This window comes from Spea bombifrons, chromosome 7, assembly GCF_027358695.1.
Source record: "Spea bombifrons isolate aSpeBom1 chromosome 7, aSpeBom1.2.pri, whole genome shotgun sequence".
Taxonomy (NCBI): domain Eukaryota; kingdom Metazoa; phylum Chordata; class Amphibia; order Anura; family Pelobatidae; genus Spea; species Spea bombifrons.
Genome location: NC_071093.1, coordinates 45,474,871 through 45,493,076, shown reverse-complemented (window position 1 = coordinate 45,493,076; position 18,206 = coordinate 45,474,871). Strand labels below are relative to the sequence as shown.

The 18,206-nt window shown below is 45.4% G+C and overlaps 1 protein-coding gene across 2 annotated transcripts; it reads right to left on the bottom strand.

Moving 5' to 3' along the window:
• Positions 1 to 284: 284 nt before the first annotated feature.
• ATP2A1 (ATPase sarcoplasmic/endoplasmic reticulum Ca2+ transporting 1) lies at positions 285 to 16,851 on the bottom strand. Of its 2 annotated transcripts, XM_053471890.1 has the most exons (21): positions 16,667 to 16,851; positions 13,641 to 13,658; positions 13,192 to 13,274; positions 11,117 to 11,221; positions 10,615 to 10,753; positions 10,392 to 10,472; positions 10,217 to 10,302; positions 9,790 to 10,087; positions 9,280 to 9,446; positions 8,998 to 9,086; positions 8,370 to 8,472; positions 7,065 to 7,196; positions 6,271 to 6,396; positions 5,533 to 5,751; positions 4,783 to 5,118; positions 4,462 to 4,682; positions 4,049 to 4,337; positions 3,741 to 3,874; positions 3,314 to 3,431; positions 2,993 to 3,110; positions 285 to 805 (listed from the first exon to the last, which is right to left on the bottom strand). In XM_053471890.1, exons 1-21 carry the CDS (start codon positions 16,782 to 16,784, stop codon positions 786 to 788), a joined length of 3,000 nt encoding a protein of 999 aa, XP_053327865.1. In that variant the 5' UTR covers positions 16,785 to 16,851; the 3' UTR covers positions 285 to 785. The 2 variants fall into 2 exon arrangements, with proteins under 2 accessions (XP_053327865.1, XP_053327863.1); XM_053471888.1 differs by lacking the exons at positions 285 to 805; positions 13,192 to 13,274; positions 13,641 to 13,658; positions 16,667 to 16,851 and adding an exon at positions 2,425 to 2,467 and having other exon boundaries at positions 11,117 to 11,215.
• Positions 16,852 to 18,206: the final 1,355 nt, after the last annotated feature.

Below are 18,206 nucleotides of genomic sequence, written 5' to 3'. Positions count from 1 at the left end.
ACGTATGTGTTTATGTGTGCATGTATGTATGTGTGTGTGTGCATGTATATGAGTATGTTGGTGTGCATGTATGTGTGTGCGTATTCACCATGAGCAATACACTAGTTTCATAAATGTATCATTTGGTGAATATAAAGCATTCTATAAGGGACTCAGTTGCTATTCTCCCCACATACTGCAGGGGGCAGCACTTGGCACGGTCAGCATCCCATTGGGAAAAATACGGCCGACCAATCACCTTATTGCTGACTCCGGGCGGCGCGACAAATCAAGGACACGACAACTGAGATTTTAACTTATTGTTTAATTTTAATAAATAGCTAGAACAGTTTCCATTTGGTTATAACTGGCTTCCATTTTTCTGCTACAAGCTGTATCTCCCTCGGGGGGCTGGGGCATTAGAACAGGACGCCGCGTGTACAAAACACCGGCGGGGGCGAGGAAAATGATTTTGGGTCCTTCACCTGGGTGAAAGCTTCTTTACGTTAATGGTTTGAATAATTCATGGCGTTATACAGAGGGGAGCGCTATAAAAAGGGGGGTCACAATGGAAGCACGATTTAAAAGGCACATGTAAACCAGAAAGACAGCCCAAAAAATCCATAACCCTCGTATCCTGGGTATCCTCAAACTCGGCAGGTTTGGGGCACGAAAGGGTATAAGGTTGGCAGTGATGTTTGGTAAAGAAGGAAGATTTTCGGGGAGAAAAAAATGTGAAACAGAAAAGTTTGAACGGAGATTTGGGCTGAGATCTGATTTTATTTCAGACAAACGCTGAATTCCTTTTAATGTATTTTTTCTTTTTCTGTGGAGAGAGCAAGAGAAGAGACAGTCAGTATTCGTGTTAAAAGATCTTTTCTTCTAGCCTAAAATATATATTTTTGTACTCGAGATTGAATATGGCTGCCCTGAAAAATCAATCCCACGGACACAAGCCGCGTAATAATTTGGTCGGCCTTTTGGCGTTCTGGGTATTTACATATACAGGAAATACGCGAGCGCAATATCTGTATTGTAGAAAAATAAAACGCTATGAGAAACTCAATGGATAATAATAAAAAATAAAATAAATAATAAATATAATAAATACATAATAAATATGAGAAGAAATAATAAAATTAATAAGAATAAATACAATAAATAATAAATAAAATCTATAATAATAATAAATAAAAACAATAATGCATAATATATAATAAATATGATGAAAAATAATAAAATAATAAATAAAATCAATAATAATAATAAATAAAATCTTGATAAAAATAAATGAATTACGCTATTTATCCATGGGATTTTTCCTAATCGCATACTAAACTGCAGACATTATAAAAGTCCGGGCCAATGCTTTGTAAAACCTGTCTATATTTATTGCATGAAAACCCGTGTTACTCACCTGGACTGTAACAGTAAATGAACTACACTATAGCCCTTGTTTCTGAAACCAATTTCCCAGCATGCATTGCTCCGACAGACGCAAAACGCCAAGAAAGCCCAAAATACGTGACAAACAACCCTTTAGCTTGCCGCTTCCATGCAAGTGAGAGCCGTTACCAGCGGAGGCCGCGGTTCTAATCGGAATGTTGGGATTAGAACCTTTCTGCCACAATTGTTACAAAGCAAAAGAAACCCCCAGATTTCAAGCTGACAAATGATGTCACATAATTGTTACTTCTGGGTGTATTCACTAACCTCAGAGTCTGCAGAAAATGTTGAATGTTTTCTGTGTTACGAAGGTCTGGCCCCTGAGGGCCAGTAGATTTAGAACACCCTGTACACTGTATAGTGACACCAGGGAGATGAAACGTTCAACTCTACTGCAAACTCTCCTATTAGTGCATAACCCCCCCATCGACTTATAAAATTCGAGACCCTCACAAAACCAAATAATGTCATCATTATTTGCGGATACACAGTAGAACACGGATACATATGTTACAGACGGTGTAACATATGAACGCTGGGACATAAGGCGGCCGGAGACACGTATGCAGAGCCGTCAAACGGGCATCCTGAAGCTCGTTGACCTACTAAGCATGCCCAGAGCAGCAGCTACCGGCAGGGGCAGGAGGTACGGGGCAAGAAGGCAGATTGTCGGTGGGTAGTGGTAGAGGTAGAGGAAGATAAGGATGAGGAGTGTTAGTGGGAATGCAGAATATGTGATTATGGCGGACAGGAAGTATGTTAAACAGGATGTAGAACATGTATGTTTCCTGTATTATGTGTTAGAGGGGAATGCGTCGTCACGGTAACAGAATTTTACATATTTAGGGAACAGGGGGGGAAATAGTTTTGTAGCCGGGGACTATGAAAAGGAAATGATGTAGGTAAAGACAGGAAGTGGATGCAGACAAAGCAGACAGGAAGTGCTTGTAAGACAACATGGAGGAAATGCATTTCATGCACGATAAAATGATGGGATACCTGTTAGACAGGAACGGGGAAGGTGGAGAGAAAAGAAATTATGCTACGGGAAAGGATAAAAAAAAATCCAGTTTAATATCGAGTGAAAGGAACGGCGATCAGGATGATAAATTTAACCCTTTCCAGACTGACGCATCGAACACTAGAGTGTCTGCATCTCCACGTTGTGTGAAGAGCGATTAATTATTTAATAGACGGTGCTTCGGGGGTTGCATTTTTACAAAAAAACCCCGAAAAACAAAGCTTACTTGTTTGATAAAATACCAGCCACGGGGCACAACTATTTACCCCCCCAAAAAATATGTTTTTATAAGAAAAAATAGGTTTTATCGTCCCGTGTTTGATGTCACAGTCTGGATTGAGGCTAATGGGATAATGGATGTTACAGAGAAATTAATATAATGGAATAGGGGAGGGTAAGAAAAATGGGGAAAAAGACAATGAAGGGGGAGAACAATAAAATAATCCGTTGGGGAGTGAGAGGGGCCGGGATTGTTCCTTTGGAGAACCTCAACTGCATTGGGCAAAGTCGGGGTGGCGTCTGGCAATAGAAAGTGAGGAGGCTTACCTTCCAGGTAGTTACGGGCAACAAATTTCAAGAGCTCATCCAACAGGATTACGGGGAAGGACATCTTGAGGACAATAAACCACTGGGTGAAGTTCAAGGGGGTCAATTTGAAGATCATCTGTTAGGAGGAACGGAACGAGTCAAATAATGTAACATAAGAGCGCAGTCGCTGGTAGAAACAAGGGTGGCACAGGACACATCGTAAGACTTTGTCCCCACATTTGACATTTGACCTTTGGATGTCCCCACAGGGACATCCAAAGGTTAGTGGTCAGGGATTGTGCACATGGAGAAGGAGTCTGGTATGATGTTTGTACTCACGGGTAGAGGTTCAACGTAGAGGATAAGGAAGTGGAGGGACATAGAGAGGCAGATGGAGCCCAGCAGCCAAATGTTCACCCATGGGGGCATCCTGATCAGAGACTGGTTCTCTGATAAACTGTAAGAAGAAGAAAATAATTTAAGATCAATGGATACAATGATCGTAAGATAGCGTCGCAGAAGTTATTCGGAGCTACGTTGGCTTTTGGCCAAGACCGGGGAAGACGTTTCATTTGCTCCCCCTCCTAAGAGCACTTCCTAAGAAGGATGTCAGCTGTGTGCAGAAAAATGGGTTCCCCCTCCTCTGATATTTTATAGATCTCTTATAGATTCTGTAAAGTTATACAAGTTCTTCTTTTGTTTTTTTGTTTTTTACAATTTTTATGAAGGCAGAAGTTGAAGCGAGAGTATAGAAGCATTTCCTTGCCTGTTAAGAGCGTTGCACATCTCGATGGTGACGAGCACAGACAGCGCCATGGTCATGGGAACTGGAGACTCAAAGATTTCACACTCCAGGCCCTCAAACTCTGAGTTGTCTTCTGTGCACTGCATGAAGTGGCTCTGGGGGTAGAGAGAAGATGAGAGATTAAAATCACAAGTCAGATGTCTCTCACTGGGCAATTGCAGTATAACTGGACAATATGCTGTAACAGGACTGGTCAATCTCTTCGCAGGCTAGATTACAGTATTGGGGTGAAAGTTAAGGACTAAGGAAAGAGAGCAAAATAGTCTCACCAGCTGGTAGAAAGTAACTCCAGGGCCATCTTCAGCGTACAAGAACCACCAGGCAGCAGCTCCGACGGTGGCAGCACCTACATAACCTCCAATGGCCATGTAGCGGAAGAACAGCCATCCGCTGATGAGGGGCTCCTTGGGGCTACGGGGTGGCCTGTCCATGATGTCCAGATCAGGGGGGTTGAAGCCCAGGGCTGTGGCTGGCAGACCGTCTGTGACCAAGTTCACCCAGAGAAGTTGTACGGGGATCAAAGCCTCAGGCAGACCCAGAGCAGCAGTCAAGAAAATACTGTATGGAAAAAAAAAAAACAGGGTCATATCGTAACGAACGATGTTCTGGAGCAAACGTGTGGAGAAATCACCATGGAATGCTTAGAGGTGTGGGGTTTCCGAAATCCAGGTACAACACTCACCAGACGACCTCTCCTACATTGGAGGAGATGAGGTAGCGGATAAATTGCTTCATGTTGTTGTAAATGGCACGACCCTCTTCTACTGCAGCCACAATGGTGGAGAAGTTATCATCAGCCAACACCATCTCGGAAGCTGTCTTGGCCACAGCTGTTCCAGAACCCATAGCAATACCGATCTCAGCCTTTTTCAGGGCTGGGGCATCATTTACACCATCACCAGTCTGAGGGAAGACAAAAGACGATACAGTGTGTCATACAGAGACCTCGTGACGTACCACCCATGGTCTGCCACCCCAGCTTGGATGGCCTTGTAGAACTCACCATAGCTGTGATCTCATCGAAGGACTGCAGGAACTCAACGATCTTGGACTTGTGTGACGGCTCCACTCTGGCGAAGCAGGAAGCACGTTTGCAGGCCTCTCTCTGTTCGGCGGGGGGCAAGTCGTCAAACTCACGGCCGGTGTAGGCACGTCCTGTGACCTCGTCGTCCTCACCAAAGATGCCAATACGACGGCAGATGGCGATAGCTGTTCCCTTGTTGTCCCCAGTGATCATGATGACACGGATACCGGCTTCACGGCAGAGCTTGATGGAGCCTACAACTTCCTTACGAGGGGGATCCAACATACCCACGCATCCAACAAAGGTCAGGTCGGTCTGTAAGAGAACATTTTAATGGAGTGGTGTTCTGGAACACAGACAAACTTATGATGGAGATGTCAGAGACATGACCAAACATCATTTAAAAGAGGACGAGGATGTTAGATAGCAAACTGCCATCACTTCTTCTTACCACTGATGGTGGCTTTAGGGGTTATCAGTGTATTCTTGCCCCAAGCAGAAAAAAAACTGAATAGAATATACTACTCTACCAGCTTTTTGATTTTCTTAGCATTTGGGGGGCAAAGGGTGGGGCACTCAAAACATAGAAATAAGTAGAAACGGGCTGGTGAAGGCCATTGAGAGATGTTTTATGATGATATTATAAAGGGTTTTCTTCAAGGACAAGCAAAACCATTGCAATCATTTTCTGAACTGTTTTAAGAGGTCTTATCGTGAGACCCTCAGTACCTCATAGTCAACAAACTTGGTGGCGTCTTCAAGCACCATGTCTTCTCTCTTTGGTGGGGTGTCCCTGGTGGCCAGAGCCAGACAACGCAGGGTGTCTCTGCCTGTACCCCATTCCTTGATTACGGACAGGATCTTCTCCTTGATGGGAGCAGTCAGGGGGACACGGGTTGTTCCAACGCGGACGTAGTTGCAACGGTCAATCACACCCTCGGGGGCACCCTGTGAATGAAAGTGTCAAAACACACAAAGAAGATTAGTTTTCCTATTTAAATGTTCATTTTAACCCTTAAATCCCTTGATTTAATGTACCCCCCCACAAGACTAAACAACTCAAACGTATATTTTTTACGATGTGGAACCCATGGCTGCCCCACCAATAGCCCCGCTCCTCGCCGCTGCCCTTTCTAGTGAGGGTCAGGATATGATGTCATATCCCAGAGCTCCATTTTTAAAGGAAGCATGGCGTAGTAGGAAAATATGGAGGGCTTTGCCAACTCAGTACAGCTCTCCATAGTGTTACTGGACCTGTTGAGAAGATCAGTGATCTCCCTCTTAACGGGCGCGTTGAGTAGTGACGTTACAGGGAGCCTTATTGCACAATAGGGCATTGTTATGCGGCAAAAGGGCTGCTGCTCTCCCTTCGGCCTGCCCCCCAAGGCTTCGGACTAGTCGGCTTAGTCCAGAATACGCCACTGGTGGGACCCTACGTCCAAGTCCACGCGTTCCTCAACACCTCACCTTCACAAACATCTTGTTTCCAACTGCAGCGCGGGAAGCCTTGGCTGGGGTGCAGTACACAGACATGGACTTTCTGTCGCGGGAGAACTCCAGGGTGAATTCTTTCTTCATCAGCTGCCTAATAACCTGAAAGGTCGGAGACGCAGAGGGTTATGAGGAGGGACATCGCAGCGTCCACGCTACTATATATTCTAGATGAAACCTAACTGAGATCTGGGGGCTGGTGATACAATGTATCGGAACTAAAGCCAACTAATGCCACAAAGGGTGATATTATTCACATTTTAAATCTGGGCTTCCCTGTTCCGTGGAGATTGAGGGTCTGCAAGACGCAGTTAGTGGTCGGTGACACCAGAGACGTGTGATGTTCTACTCGAGTCATACGAGGGAGCCGCGTGTAATACAGAGACGGCAGGTGTTTGGGAGCGAATGTAACCCAGGGAATCATTAAGAGGCAGATAGCTGGAATGGAGTTAAGTTTCTCGCTCCTGACGAGCTGAGGGCAGGTGGTTGGCATAGCGCGGTCCTCGGTACACGGCTACATGTTACAGAATTCCGTTTCTATAACTGTGGCGTGGAGGCAGAAGGGATTAGATGTCACTGCATGGGCAATATTTCTGGGAAGGAGAAGGTTATACTTTCGTGGTACTTGGTTGGAATGGAATGGGTACATAGCGGAGAAGACTCTACTCGTCCTGGAATTGGAGATTTAATGTAGGCAGATCCCATGGCTATAGGTACCAGCCGGCAGGCATATGGAGTATTTAGAATGAGAGAGAGTTTCTTGTACTCACAGAGTTGCAGGCATTGGCGCGCTCAACTTTGGACAGGCTCCTCACGTCTGTGTTAAATACGTTCATCTTCTCAACAAGAGTTGTCAGCGCAGTCTCGGTGGCTTCACCGACCTTCTCAAATACACCCTTGGACTGGTAAAAAAAAATATATACAACAGGCATTGGCTCCGCGTTTCAAGATAAAATCAGCCACGGGGGGGGCGGGGGTCACGAGCGCTTTCTGGTCAAACACATTAATGTCAAAAACATAAAAGGTTACATTTCCATGCTTTGTGAATACTCAGTAAATGTGTCAAGCAGTAACATAATCGAGTCTATAGGGTTCTATAACTTTTATGGCAATTAAACAGCCGATGTGAACACGTAACCAAATTTGTATGAGATTTTTTGAGTAGATAAAAAATCTTCCAGCTGTTTCAGTCTATTCTTCATTTATCCCGTATTTGGATTTTAGAAGGGGTTGTTACATTGTATCTATCAGTTATTCCTCCTTAATTCCATACATTGTATTTTAGGAGGGGTTGTTACATTGTATCTATCAGTTATTCCGCCTTAATCCCATACATTGTATTTTAGAAGGGGTTGTTACATTGTATCTATCAATTATTCCGCCTTAATCCCGTACATTGTATTTTAGGAGGGGTTGTTACATTGTATCTATCAATCATTCCGCCTTAATCCCGTAAATTGTATTTTAGGAGGGGTTGTTACATTGTATCTATCAATCATTCCGCCTTAATCCCGTAAATTGTATTTTAGGAGGGGTTGTTACATTGTATCTATCAGTTATTCCGCCTTAATCCCGTATTTGGATTTTAGGAGGGGTTGTTACATTGTATCTATCAGTTATTCCGCCTTAATCCCATACATTGTATTTTAGGAGGGGTTGTTACATTGTATCTATCAGTTATTCCGCCTTAATCCCGTATTTGGATTTTAGGAGGGGTTGTTACATTGTATCTATCAATTATTCCGCCTTAATCCCGTATTTGGATTTTAGGAGGGGTTGTTACATTGTATCTATCAGTTATTCCGCCTTAATCCCATACATTGTATTTTAGAAGGGGTTGTTACATTGTATCTATCAGTTATTCCGTCTTAATCCCGTATTTGGATTTTAGGAGGAGTTGTTACATTGTGTCGGAAAAGCTTTACTAACATTGACCTGTAGGATTGTATCCTATATTGCTAGAAATAATTCCTGTGTTGTTTAGCGCATGCAGCCAAGCGTAGGTTAGATGAAGTCCACACGGGATAAAGGGCGAAAAAAAAAAAGAAGGAAGGATTAGTCTTCTTGGTTTTTACCTCATTAAAGTCGAGGGAAGAGTCATTACAAAGAGCACAGATTGTGGCCAGTTCCACCAGGCCATCGTACTGGCCGGCCTTGGTAGGCTTATCGTTCTTCAGACTGAGAGGGGTGCCACAGAAATGGGGTCAAGGACACCAGGGGAAGAACAGAAAAGGGTCGAAGGGAGGCAATAGAAGGAAAAAGGAGGACATCGTAGTAGAGAGAGCAGAAGACACGGGAAGACATTTGGGAGAAGAGCGGGTAGAATGAGAAACAGGACGATGGGTTTGCAGAGTGAAGAATAAAGAGATGGAGCGGACAAAGATGGATGGAAACAGAAAGGGAATGAGGGGAGCGAGTAACAGGGCAGGGGTCGGAGAGAAAATAGAGAGAATGAGGGTTCATTGAGAAAACAGATGGATTTAGGAGGACACAAAATTAAATGGAATAAGGAAATGTAGTAATGGAAGGTCTCGAGGAGATCGCGTTATTTGTAACCTATTCATCTCCGTGTATGTGCCGCAGCTTTCACTATTTTAATATAAAATAACAAAAAAAGACTAAGGACGTTGTCTACGAGGGGCCGGCAGTGAGGCGTGTGAGTGTGAGTGTGTGTCGGTGATAGGAAGCCATGTGTAGACTCACACTTCTCCTTCGGGGGCGTAGGTGGATCCTGTGATAGCGAAATCGTTCAGGGTGCAGGAATCTCCTTCAACTTTGTCCATCACGAACATCTGCCGGGGGTGCAAGGAGATGGCAGATGGTTATAAACCAATCAACAAAAAATATGGTGTGATTACCCGTGGGCCACGCAACAATTCCACGCACAAACCACACTGATTCCGTTAAAATAAATGTTCCAACAGTCTTATAGACACAATTAATGTATTAATTGCACTTTGGTGCCCCCAGGAGGTGCGCTCTCACCCTGCAGACGGACATCTGGTTGGTGGTCAGGGTTCCGGTCTTGTCAGAGCAGATGACGGATGTGCAGCCCAGAGTCTCCACAGAGGGCAGGCTCCTCACAATGGCGTTCTTCTTGGCCATACGTCTTGTACCCAAGGCCAGGCAAGTGGTAATTACAGCGGGCAGACCTGTAAGTAGACATGAGACTCAACCATTGTTGGAGTAACTACATATTCATCCTGTGAGGACCCCGTGCGAGGACCAGAATAACCAGAATAATGTAATTCTGAGATAGGTATCCATGGTAATTTACCCAGTAAAGTCATCCCAACCCATGCTGGACACACAGACACTACCCCCGCACAACAGGAGGTCATCGAAGGTGAGATAAGGTCACTATTAACGATTAGTTCAGATTTGTGGGGCAGATGGTTTCATTGGTCACTCCATGTTCTTGTTGAGTCTACTAGTTCCCATACTCCCAGCCACCCTTATGTCCAACCCTGGCCAGGATTAACCGATAGGACATACCTTCTGGAATAGCAGCTACGGCCAGGGCAACGGCGATTTTGAAGTAGTAAATAGCGCCTTTGAGCCAGGAGCCGCCATGGATGGGGTCGTTAAAGTGTCCAATGTTAATCATCCAGACAGCGATGCAGATGAGGGTGATGACTTTGGACAACTGCTCTCCAAACTCATCCAGCTTCTGCTGCAGAGGGGTCTTCTCCTGCTCGGTGGCTGCCATCTCATCACGGATTTTACCAATCTCAGTGTTGGCTCCAGTGGCGATGACAATGCCAATGGCCTTACCAGCTCCTACATTGGTACCCTGGGGAATGTGAGGAACAGAGGTTAAAACATAAGCAAGGAGGTCTCCACCATCTTCTACATTTTTTTAGTCCGCAGCATTTATTTTCCGCCCTCATGGTGTAGAGAGGCGCGAGGGAGATTTACTTACGGAGAACAGCATGTTTTTCTTGTCCTGGTTGACAGCTCTGGGGTCGGGTACCACTTCTGTGTGTTTAATGACAGACACGGACTCTCCTGTGGAGGACAGAAGGTTCGCGTGAGGCTCAGAAGGACGCGCGGGCAGAGCAGAAAGAGGTCTCTCGCACCCCAGATCTCCTCCTTACCTGTGAGGATGGACTGGTCGATACGCAGGGTGGTGGATTTGATGCTGATAAGTCTGATGTCAGCTGGGACTTTGTCACCGACTAGAAGGGAGAGACAGAAATGGTCAGTAAATACAATGACACGTTGATAGGTCTGAAATAAAAAGCCCCCCGCTCTAGAATGCAATGCCCCCAGCTCTAGAATGCAATACCCCCAGCTCCAATACACACCACCCCAGCTCACCTGCCACCTCCACAATGTCTCCGGGGACGATTTCTCTGGCCTTGATTCTTTGCACAGATTTTCTGTCGCTGCGGTAAACTTTACCCATTTCGGGCTCGTATTCCTTCAGAGCCTCAATGGCGTCTTCTGCGTTCCTTTCCTGCGAGCGACAAGGAAACGGGTTTTCGGTAAACGCTAAATACCGTAAATATACATAAATATCGCTGCATCGCCCTTACCCCGCTGCTGCTGCAGAATGTGCTATTTTCTGATACGTTTTTTGTTAAATTGTTTAATAAGGAGGGCCGCGTATAGCATAGGATAGTGTCGGTGGTAGTGGGTTTTTTCCCGATTGCCGGGGAGGCCCCTGGACCTCCAGTGGGGCCACACTCCGCTAAATTATGCACTTTTCTGTTACAATGTATATTTCTAGAACAGTTTCTTCTTAGACATTTACCTGTTACGTAATCTTACACATTTACCTATCCCGTCCCCAAAGACCCCCCAAGCGTTGCATTCTTACCTGCCACACACCGACAACGGCATTAGCGATGAGGATAAGGAGGATGACAAAGGGCTCCACAAAAGCGGTGATGGTCTCTTCGCCTTCCTCGAACCAGGCCAGGACCTGCAAGATGGAAAGGATGTCAAAAAGGGGGTCCGCACATCCCTGTCGAGGGGTACAGGGACCCCTGAACCTCCGTGTTCTGAATATTATGGCATCCCATGGACTTCTACCAGTCATGATAAAACAGATCGATGATTTACGGGAACGATTCTGCTTTCAGGGTGCTCGGGTTACACGCACCCTCCATGCATACCGAGCAGCACACGCATGAAGGATACATGCCATACAAATGTATATTTAGAGTCTGTATGTGAATGTCAGCGTTCTAAATTAGAACACCGTGCAGCCAATGGGAGCAAAACGGGGCTGAGATTCCATCTCCCATTGGCTACCTTCGGTCCGTCCACCTAAATTGTTTTACAGAATCCCAGCCACCCCAAAGTAACATGAAATTTGCCGCCGTTTTGGCAAATCGCTACTAAGTTAATTTGCACTAATTTAAATTAACCCCTTCATAGCCAACGGTTAGCAACAAAGCACAGAAAAGGGTTAAAAGCTCAGTTTTTTTTAAATCCTATGTGTTAAATAAGTCTGTCCGTGATCAGTGACTTTCCGTGTCGCCCCGTGTTTCTCCTGGACCCCATAAAGGTGACACCCGTGTCACTGCCCCCCCTCTTGGGTTACACCGGGGTAGATTTACAGCTATTATATGGGGCCCTCTCATGCTTCGTGCAGCTGTCACCCTCTGAAAACACATGCCACGCGGGCCTGTCACTCACGGGGGGCGAGGGACACCCTCGGCCTCCCGTGTCTCTGCCTGGCCTCGTCCTCTGGCCCCCCTGCAGCTGTCTGACACTTGAGATGGCCACTGGCCGGATCAAGTTATCTTCAAGACAAATTTAACTTACAGAATGTGCCGCTCATTGGGAAAAGAAAAGGTCAGGGTGAAAACTGACTTAACCCTTTCATGGGGAGGGAGTCACAGGCCTGGGCACGGAGCGGGGGGTGCTGGGGAGGAGGGTTACGGGTGACAGGGTGAAATCTGAGCGCGTGTCCTCCAACCAGCATGTGTGTCTACGGACTGTATTACACGTATGTATGTACCCTACGTAATCTAATCTATGTATTATATGGTGTCGTCAGGATCATATAATGCGCTTGGTGCGTGTGCTCCAGTAACGGGTGTTAGTGTGTGTGTGTGTATGTTGGATGGGTTTGCGATGGATTTATAGGCCAGGAGAAGCCACACGAGAGATCACGTCATCACTGGACATAGGGCCCCGGCAACCACCTGTCGCTGTTTGCAGGACACAGTGAAACAATGTATCTCCAATACACGTAACCTTCCAGAGGAAGCCCACGCCGTGTACATACAATGTATATAATAATAATAATAAATAATATCTGCCGTATCTCCAGAGATAAAACATCTCAAATGCTGACGCTCACCGACCAGGCGCAGAGTTTATAGACGGTTTATAGACAATTATAGGTATTCTACCCAAGTAACATAGTAATTAACTTAGTAACTTAGTAATTTAGGTTGGAAAAAGTTCACCAGCCCCCCTTCTAACGATCCAAAAGAAGGAAGAAAAAACCCAATTCAGTTATTTTTTCTAATTTTGCCACTTTGGGGGGAAAAAAAATCTATCAGGACTCAACAAGGCGATCAGATTCCTCCTGGGATCAAGAAGTTCTAAAACATTAATGTTAAGTCTATCGTTTATACCCCTGTATGTTCTAAATATTAAGACCCTTTCACTGCCGGTGGTCTTATTTTCTGTACCACCGGGTTCCAATAACATGCGTCCTTCGGTAAGACTTCGCTGGTGTTTCGAGTCTAAGTTGGTACTTTTTTTTGGGCCAACATAGAAAAAATATGGGATGCTACATAAACTTTCGAGATCTCGGAGGTCCTCTTCTGAAGAAGAGACCTCTTCGGCTAAACACTCCATCTTCCCTATTCTTCACTTTAACCAATAGCTGCCCTGCGTCATTCTCTGTTATGATGTCATACTATGTATACTCACGAATGATATACATGCAGCCAGCAGCAGAATTCGGACTAACAGATCCTCAAACTGTTCTGCAACCAGCTCCCAAATGGACTTTCCTAAAATACAAAATAACCGGTAAGACGTGGCACCCGACACATTGTATCTTCCAACTCCAAGCGCTAATAATTCTTTTCCCGATCCATTATTTTGGATGTCAAAAGTAAACGTGGGTTCCTCGTGATAAATCGATACAAATCGATAAATATTTAATAGTTCTGGAAGTTTGTAATTTAAATATTAGAAATGTAGAATTTTTTAATTATTCTTAATAACAAAAAAAATGAAATAAAAATTGCTATAAATATAAAATTTTTATAAACCCCACTTTTGTTGTCTGTTTTCCTTTTAAACGTAAAGGTATGGACCCCCTTAAAATTCACACAAGTATGGGCCCCCTATTACCGCCGCAGTATGAAACGTACCTTCCTCAGCAGGGAGCTCTGATCCGCGGGGAGAAAAATGGGGAAAAAAGAGAGAAAAAATATTATTACTTTTTTAATTGAAGAAAATTATTAAAATTAATTATAACCAAGCAGAGATAGTTCTTATGAGTTCTAATCATCATCATCATCATAATTTTTCAAGATTTATAGCAGATAAATTTTGAGTAACAATAGCAAGTGTGCCCAGGAAGGGGAGGAGCAACCTACTGGGGAGGAATAATCATGCAGAACAGGAAGCTTAGATGGCTGATGCCATAGTATACACAAATTATATATATATTTTTTAATACATACATTTTTCTTATGTAACCCCTTAAGGACAATGGGCGGTGCCTAAACCCATTAAAAACAATGCATTTTGAGCCCGTACATGTACGGGCTTTGTCATTAAGGGGTTAAATATGTTAATTAAGTGTCAAGTATTTGAGTTTAATGAAATGTATAAAAAAAATAAAATGTTTAACGTTACGTAAAATAATTGACTGCATTTACAAAATATATAAATATATATAAAACATATAATATGTAATGTAATATAAAATATATATATGTGTGTGTAAATGCTTCCATATCTGAGAAATCGGGTAATTGCGGGGTTTGGCATTAAATACGGTCTCCGAAAAGGTCCTGAAGACCACAATACGCTTTTCATATATATATAAAAATGTAAGTTAAATTAAATATACCAAAAATGATTATTTCTATTATTAATATTAGTATTATTTTTATCAAATGTGGGTATCCTTCTCAAACAAGAAGCCATAGAGAGATTTCCTCCATCTCTTAAATCTTGTATATATATATATATATATATATACGGTATATATGTGTGTGAGTGTTAGCGTGAGTGTTAGCGTGTGTGCGTGTGTTGTGATGATCACAATTCTTATTTAAGAAGCAGAAACGGATTAATAACACAGTATGTAATGGTTACAGGTGTTACACGTATGTAACGGAGTGAAGCGTGTGGGTCTGCGTGCTCCGAGCCGTAAAAGCTTCGTAAATCCCCCCCTCCTGTGTATTCGCTTTGGTCACGCAGTTACTATGTACGATCCAAACACCCAGAGAACAGAATGCACCCAGCGGTAAATCTCTGTATAACACAGCAATGCTGGCAGCCTCCGGCGCACATTCTAGCCCCGAATAGTCCTCACGCGCCCTTTAACCCTGTCACTGCTGCAGCGGGCGGTCAGCCCTTGAGGGGTTAACAGAACTAGTCGCCTGCCTTATAAACCAAACGCAACAATGTTCTAGCGAGTGTTTCCGTTCTAGAACCTTAAGAACCGATTAATATCAAAAATGTATCATTTTCCGTGAAAGGACACAGCCGAGGTGTCTGTATAAGGTGGTGGCATCAGATGACACGTCTGTCGTTTGCCGTCCATGCGCGGAGCGTGCGGGGCAGGTCTGCAGCGAGAGCTCCCTATCTGCCCTCTGCGCGCCGCCCGGGATGTGTAGGATATTTGTGGCGTAATCCCGCTCTATAGATATCGCCAGGAATGTGCGAGTTGTGTAGAAAAGGGTAACACAATACAGAACAGGAACACCATATATCGCTAGGAACATACAGAGCGGGAATGCGATGCGCCCTCCAGTGTACAGCGCTGTGGACTATGATGGCGCTACGTGCGGAATAATAACATTGTGTCACTGTGTTGGATACAATTCTGGGACACCACGAATCCGATGAACATTAAATGCTGTCCCGGGGTAAATTCCGTGTCAGGGGCCTGCAGCCACCCCGCCGCCCTGGACGTTGGAGGTTCTATAGTCTGCCCTACAGAGCTTGCAATCTATTTTAGCGCTTGCGGTTCTTTAGAATTAGACAGCCCCCCCCGGGGGGGGATTCTCATAAAGTTACAGCCCTATAAATATGTCTCGCAGGCGGGAATGTGACATTTAGAGACATCCCCGCACGGCCCCCGGGGGACAGTAAAAGATAATGATAGTAACACGAGCCGGGAACCCCTGTGTAATGCGTTCTCGGGGAGAGCCCCCCGCACCGCTCTCTGTTCTATTCCCAGACACGCGTGCGAGAACCGTGTTAAATGCAGAAAGCGTGCGTCACGCGGGGCCACCGGCACACGCATTCCGCACGGACAGTAAGTATTGAGTAACGAGAGCGGGGCCTGTCTGCCGAGGATCCTCAGCTCTTCTTATCTCCCTGGAAGGTGACATGAAGCAAAGAGCAGATGCCGTGTCCTCTACATGTGTCATGTTCAGTGGAAGGGCTTCATTCCTCGCCCCGCCGCGACCCCCTGCCTTCTAAACCGAGTCTGCCTGGAGTGAGGTCTCTGCGGTCTCCCGGATAACCCGGATATTATTGCACGTCTTGTGTAAATGCTCCAGAAATGATTGCCCCCCAATACAGCTCTGGCTAACGACACCTCAAATATCCAGACCCCCCAGACCCCCGTATCACGCATTCCCTCCTTCACTCCCCCCTATCTCATTAGATACGAGCGACCTGGTCCTGAAACAGTTAAGAAAGAATAACTTTGTAACAAACTTTCTATGGATTCTTCCCTCGCTGAGCCCTGTAGAGCATTCTGCCCCCTTCCCCGATGCTTTTACCTCCCCCGCCGTGATATTTACCCCCCTTTACCCCCCACCCCGACCTCTCCCATGGGCACAAACCGGAGAAATATCCCCCTTTTTCATAGGAAAGAAGACGCGAAGTTCCTGTGGTTGTCACCTCTTACCGGTCAACTCATTGAGTTCCTTTCCATCTCCCGACAATGCCTTAAACTTTGTATCTATTGCCTGCGATCTCGGGGGGCCGAAATCCCCTAAATGGTGACATAACCGGGAAACCCCCCTAGCGACGAAACGCGACACACAAAAAAACCCAAACCTGGTAAATCCAGGGGAAAAAACCCTACGGAGCGTGAACCCAAACCATTCAGCCCAATAAACCCCCTCGAGGTGAGACGGCGACGTCTACTACCGATCTCCGAGGATCTAAAATGCATGAAATTGGGTTTTTTTGTTTTTTTTTAACATACCGTTGGGTCCAAACTTGTCGAAGTTCTTCTTGACCTGGTCGGGAGACAGACCCGTGTTCTCGTTGACGCCAAAATAGGCCAGACATTCCTCGGTGCTTTTCATGTGAGCGTTCTCCATCTTTGCTTCTTAGCCCCTCGCCGCGGTGGGCTCGCCTCGTCCGTAAAAATGAAGAAAGGTCTCCTTTTTCCCCCCCGCCTCTTGTAGTCCCCCTTTTTTTTTTTTAAACGTTTTCTTTTTCTGCGGCCGATTCACCCTAAAGAGCCTCCCCGTTGGCTCAGCAGCTCATCTCCTGCGCTGTGTCCTCTGCAGGAGATTGGAACAACTTAGACCCCCGAACCCCACACAGAAGCTGTCAGAGAGAAGCCCCGCTGGAGAGGCGCTTATAAGGTGGTGAGAAGCTCAAGCCCAACCCAGCGCCGCCATTGGCCGGTGGCAGCTTTGATGTCACCTGGGGCATTCCCGCCCCGTCCGGCCCTTCGCCGAAAGGAGACCCTCTTAGGGTTTTTTTTTGTTTTTGCTGACTTGAGATGAGCCCGGTAGGCGTATCCAACGCACACGCACACACACGCACACACAGACACGCTTACACACACACCGGGCTGTCAATCAAAGCCCAGGACAGGATTGTGAAAAGACCATATGGAGACCCCCCGATACCCCCCCAGTATACACTTATTCCAGTTATTTCTGTCGCCGTCCGTAACGGTTCCGTGTATATTTATATATACGTCGGCGCTCGGCAACCCGCGGCTTGTTACATAACTGCTTTGTAAACGCCTTTGATTCTTGCCTTTTTTTTACCGAAAGTTCCCAATTTTTAGTATCTTTTTATATAGCGCCAATGACCCCCCCGGCCCCGTCCCTTGTGCTGATTCGCTGACGTGAATGTAGAAATCACCATAAAATCCATAAAGCTGGAAAAAAACGGAACTTTGTAACGTAAAAGATCCAAAGTCTCTTTTATGAATGTTAAGAAGGTTATAGGTCATAAAATGTAATGCGGGTCAGCCGCTGAACTGCGTCGGCCCGCGGCGGGTGTAGAGACCGGACAATAGGCACAGCGAGCGGGAGAAGCCCTCGCCGGGACCCCTAGGGACGGACTGGAACACATGTAGAAGATGTGATCTAAATGGTTAAATACTTATTTAATAAAAGACAGGAGACTGTAATCAAAAACTAGAGGGTCAGCGGCTGAGATGGAACGGAAGGGAGATTTCCTTTACTGAGAGGGTGGTGGATACGTGGAACAGCCTCCCAGGAGAGGTGGTAGAGGGTAATACAGTGAGGGGATTAAACATGCATGGGATAGACATACGGCTCCTGAATCTAAGACGAGACCAACGACTGATTAAGGTTTGAGTCTTGGATAAATATCACCAACAAGTGAATATAATACAAAGAAATGAGGAAACCATAAAGAACGTTCTGGAATCCACCAGCACCTTTATGATGAAACGCGCTGGTGATGATGTCATGATGAAGGTGACGGTCAGACAAGAGATCTAAAAGATTCTTAATGACTTCATTTCTGAAACAAAG

Coding starts and splice junctions, on each gene's coding strand:
- ATP2A1 (XM_053471890.1), bottom strand. CDS start 16,784: ATGGAGAACGCTCACATGAAAAGCACCGAGGAATGTCTGGCCTATTTT. Junction 9,447..9,789: donor CGTAGCTGCTATTCCAGAAG/GTATGTCCTATC, acceptor GTCTACTTACAG/GTCTGCCCGCTGTAATTACC. Junction 7,197..8,369: donor CTTCCCTCGACTTTAATGAG/GTAAAAACCAAG, acceptor TTTTTTTACCAG/TCCAAGGGTGTATTTGAGAA.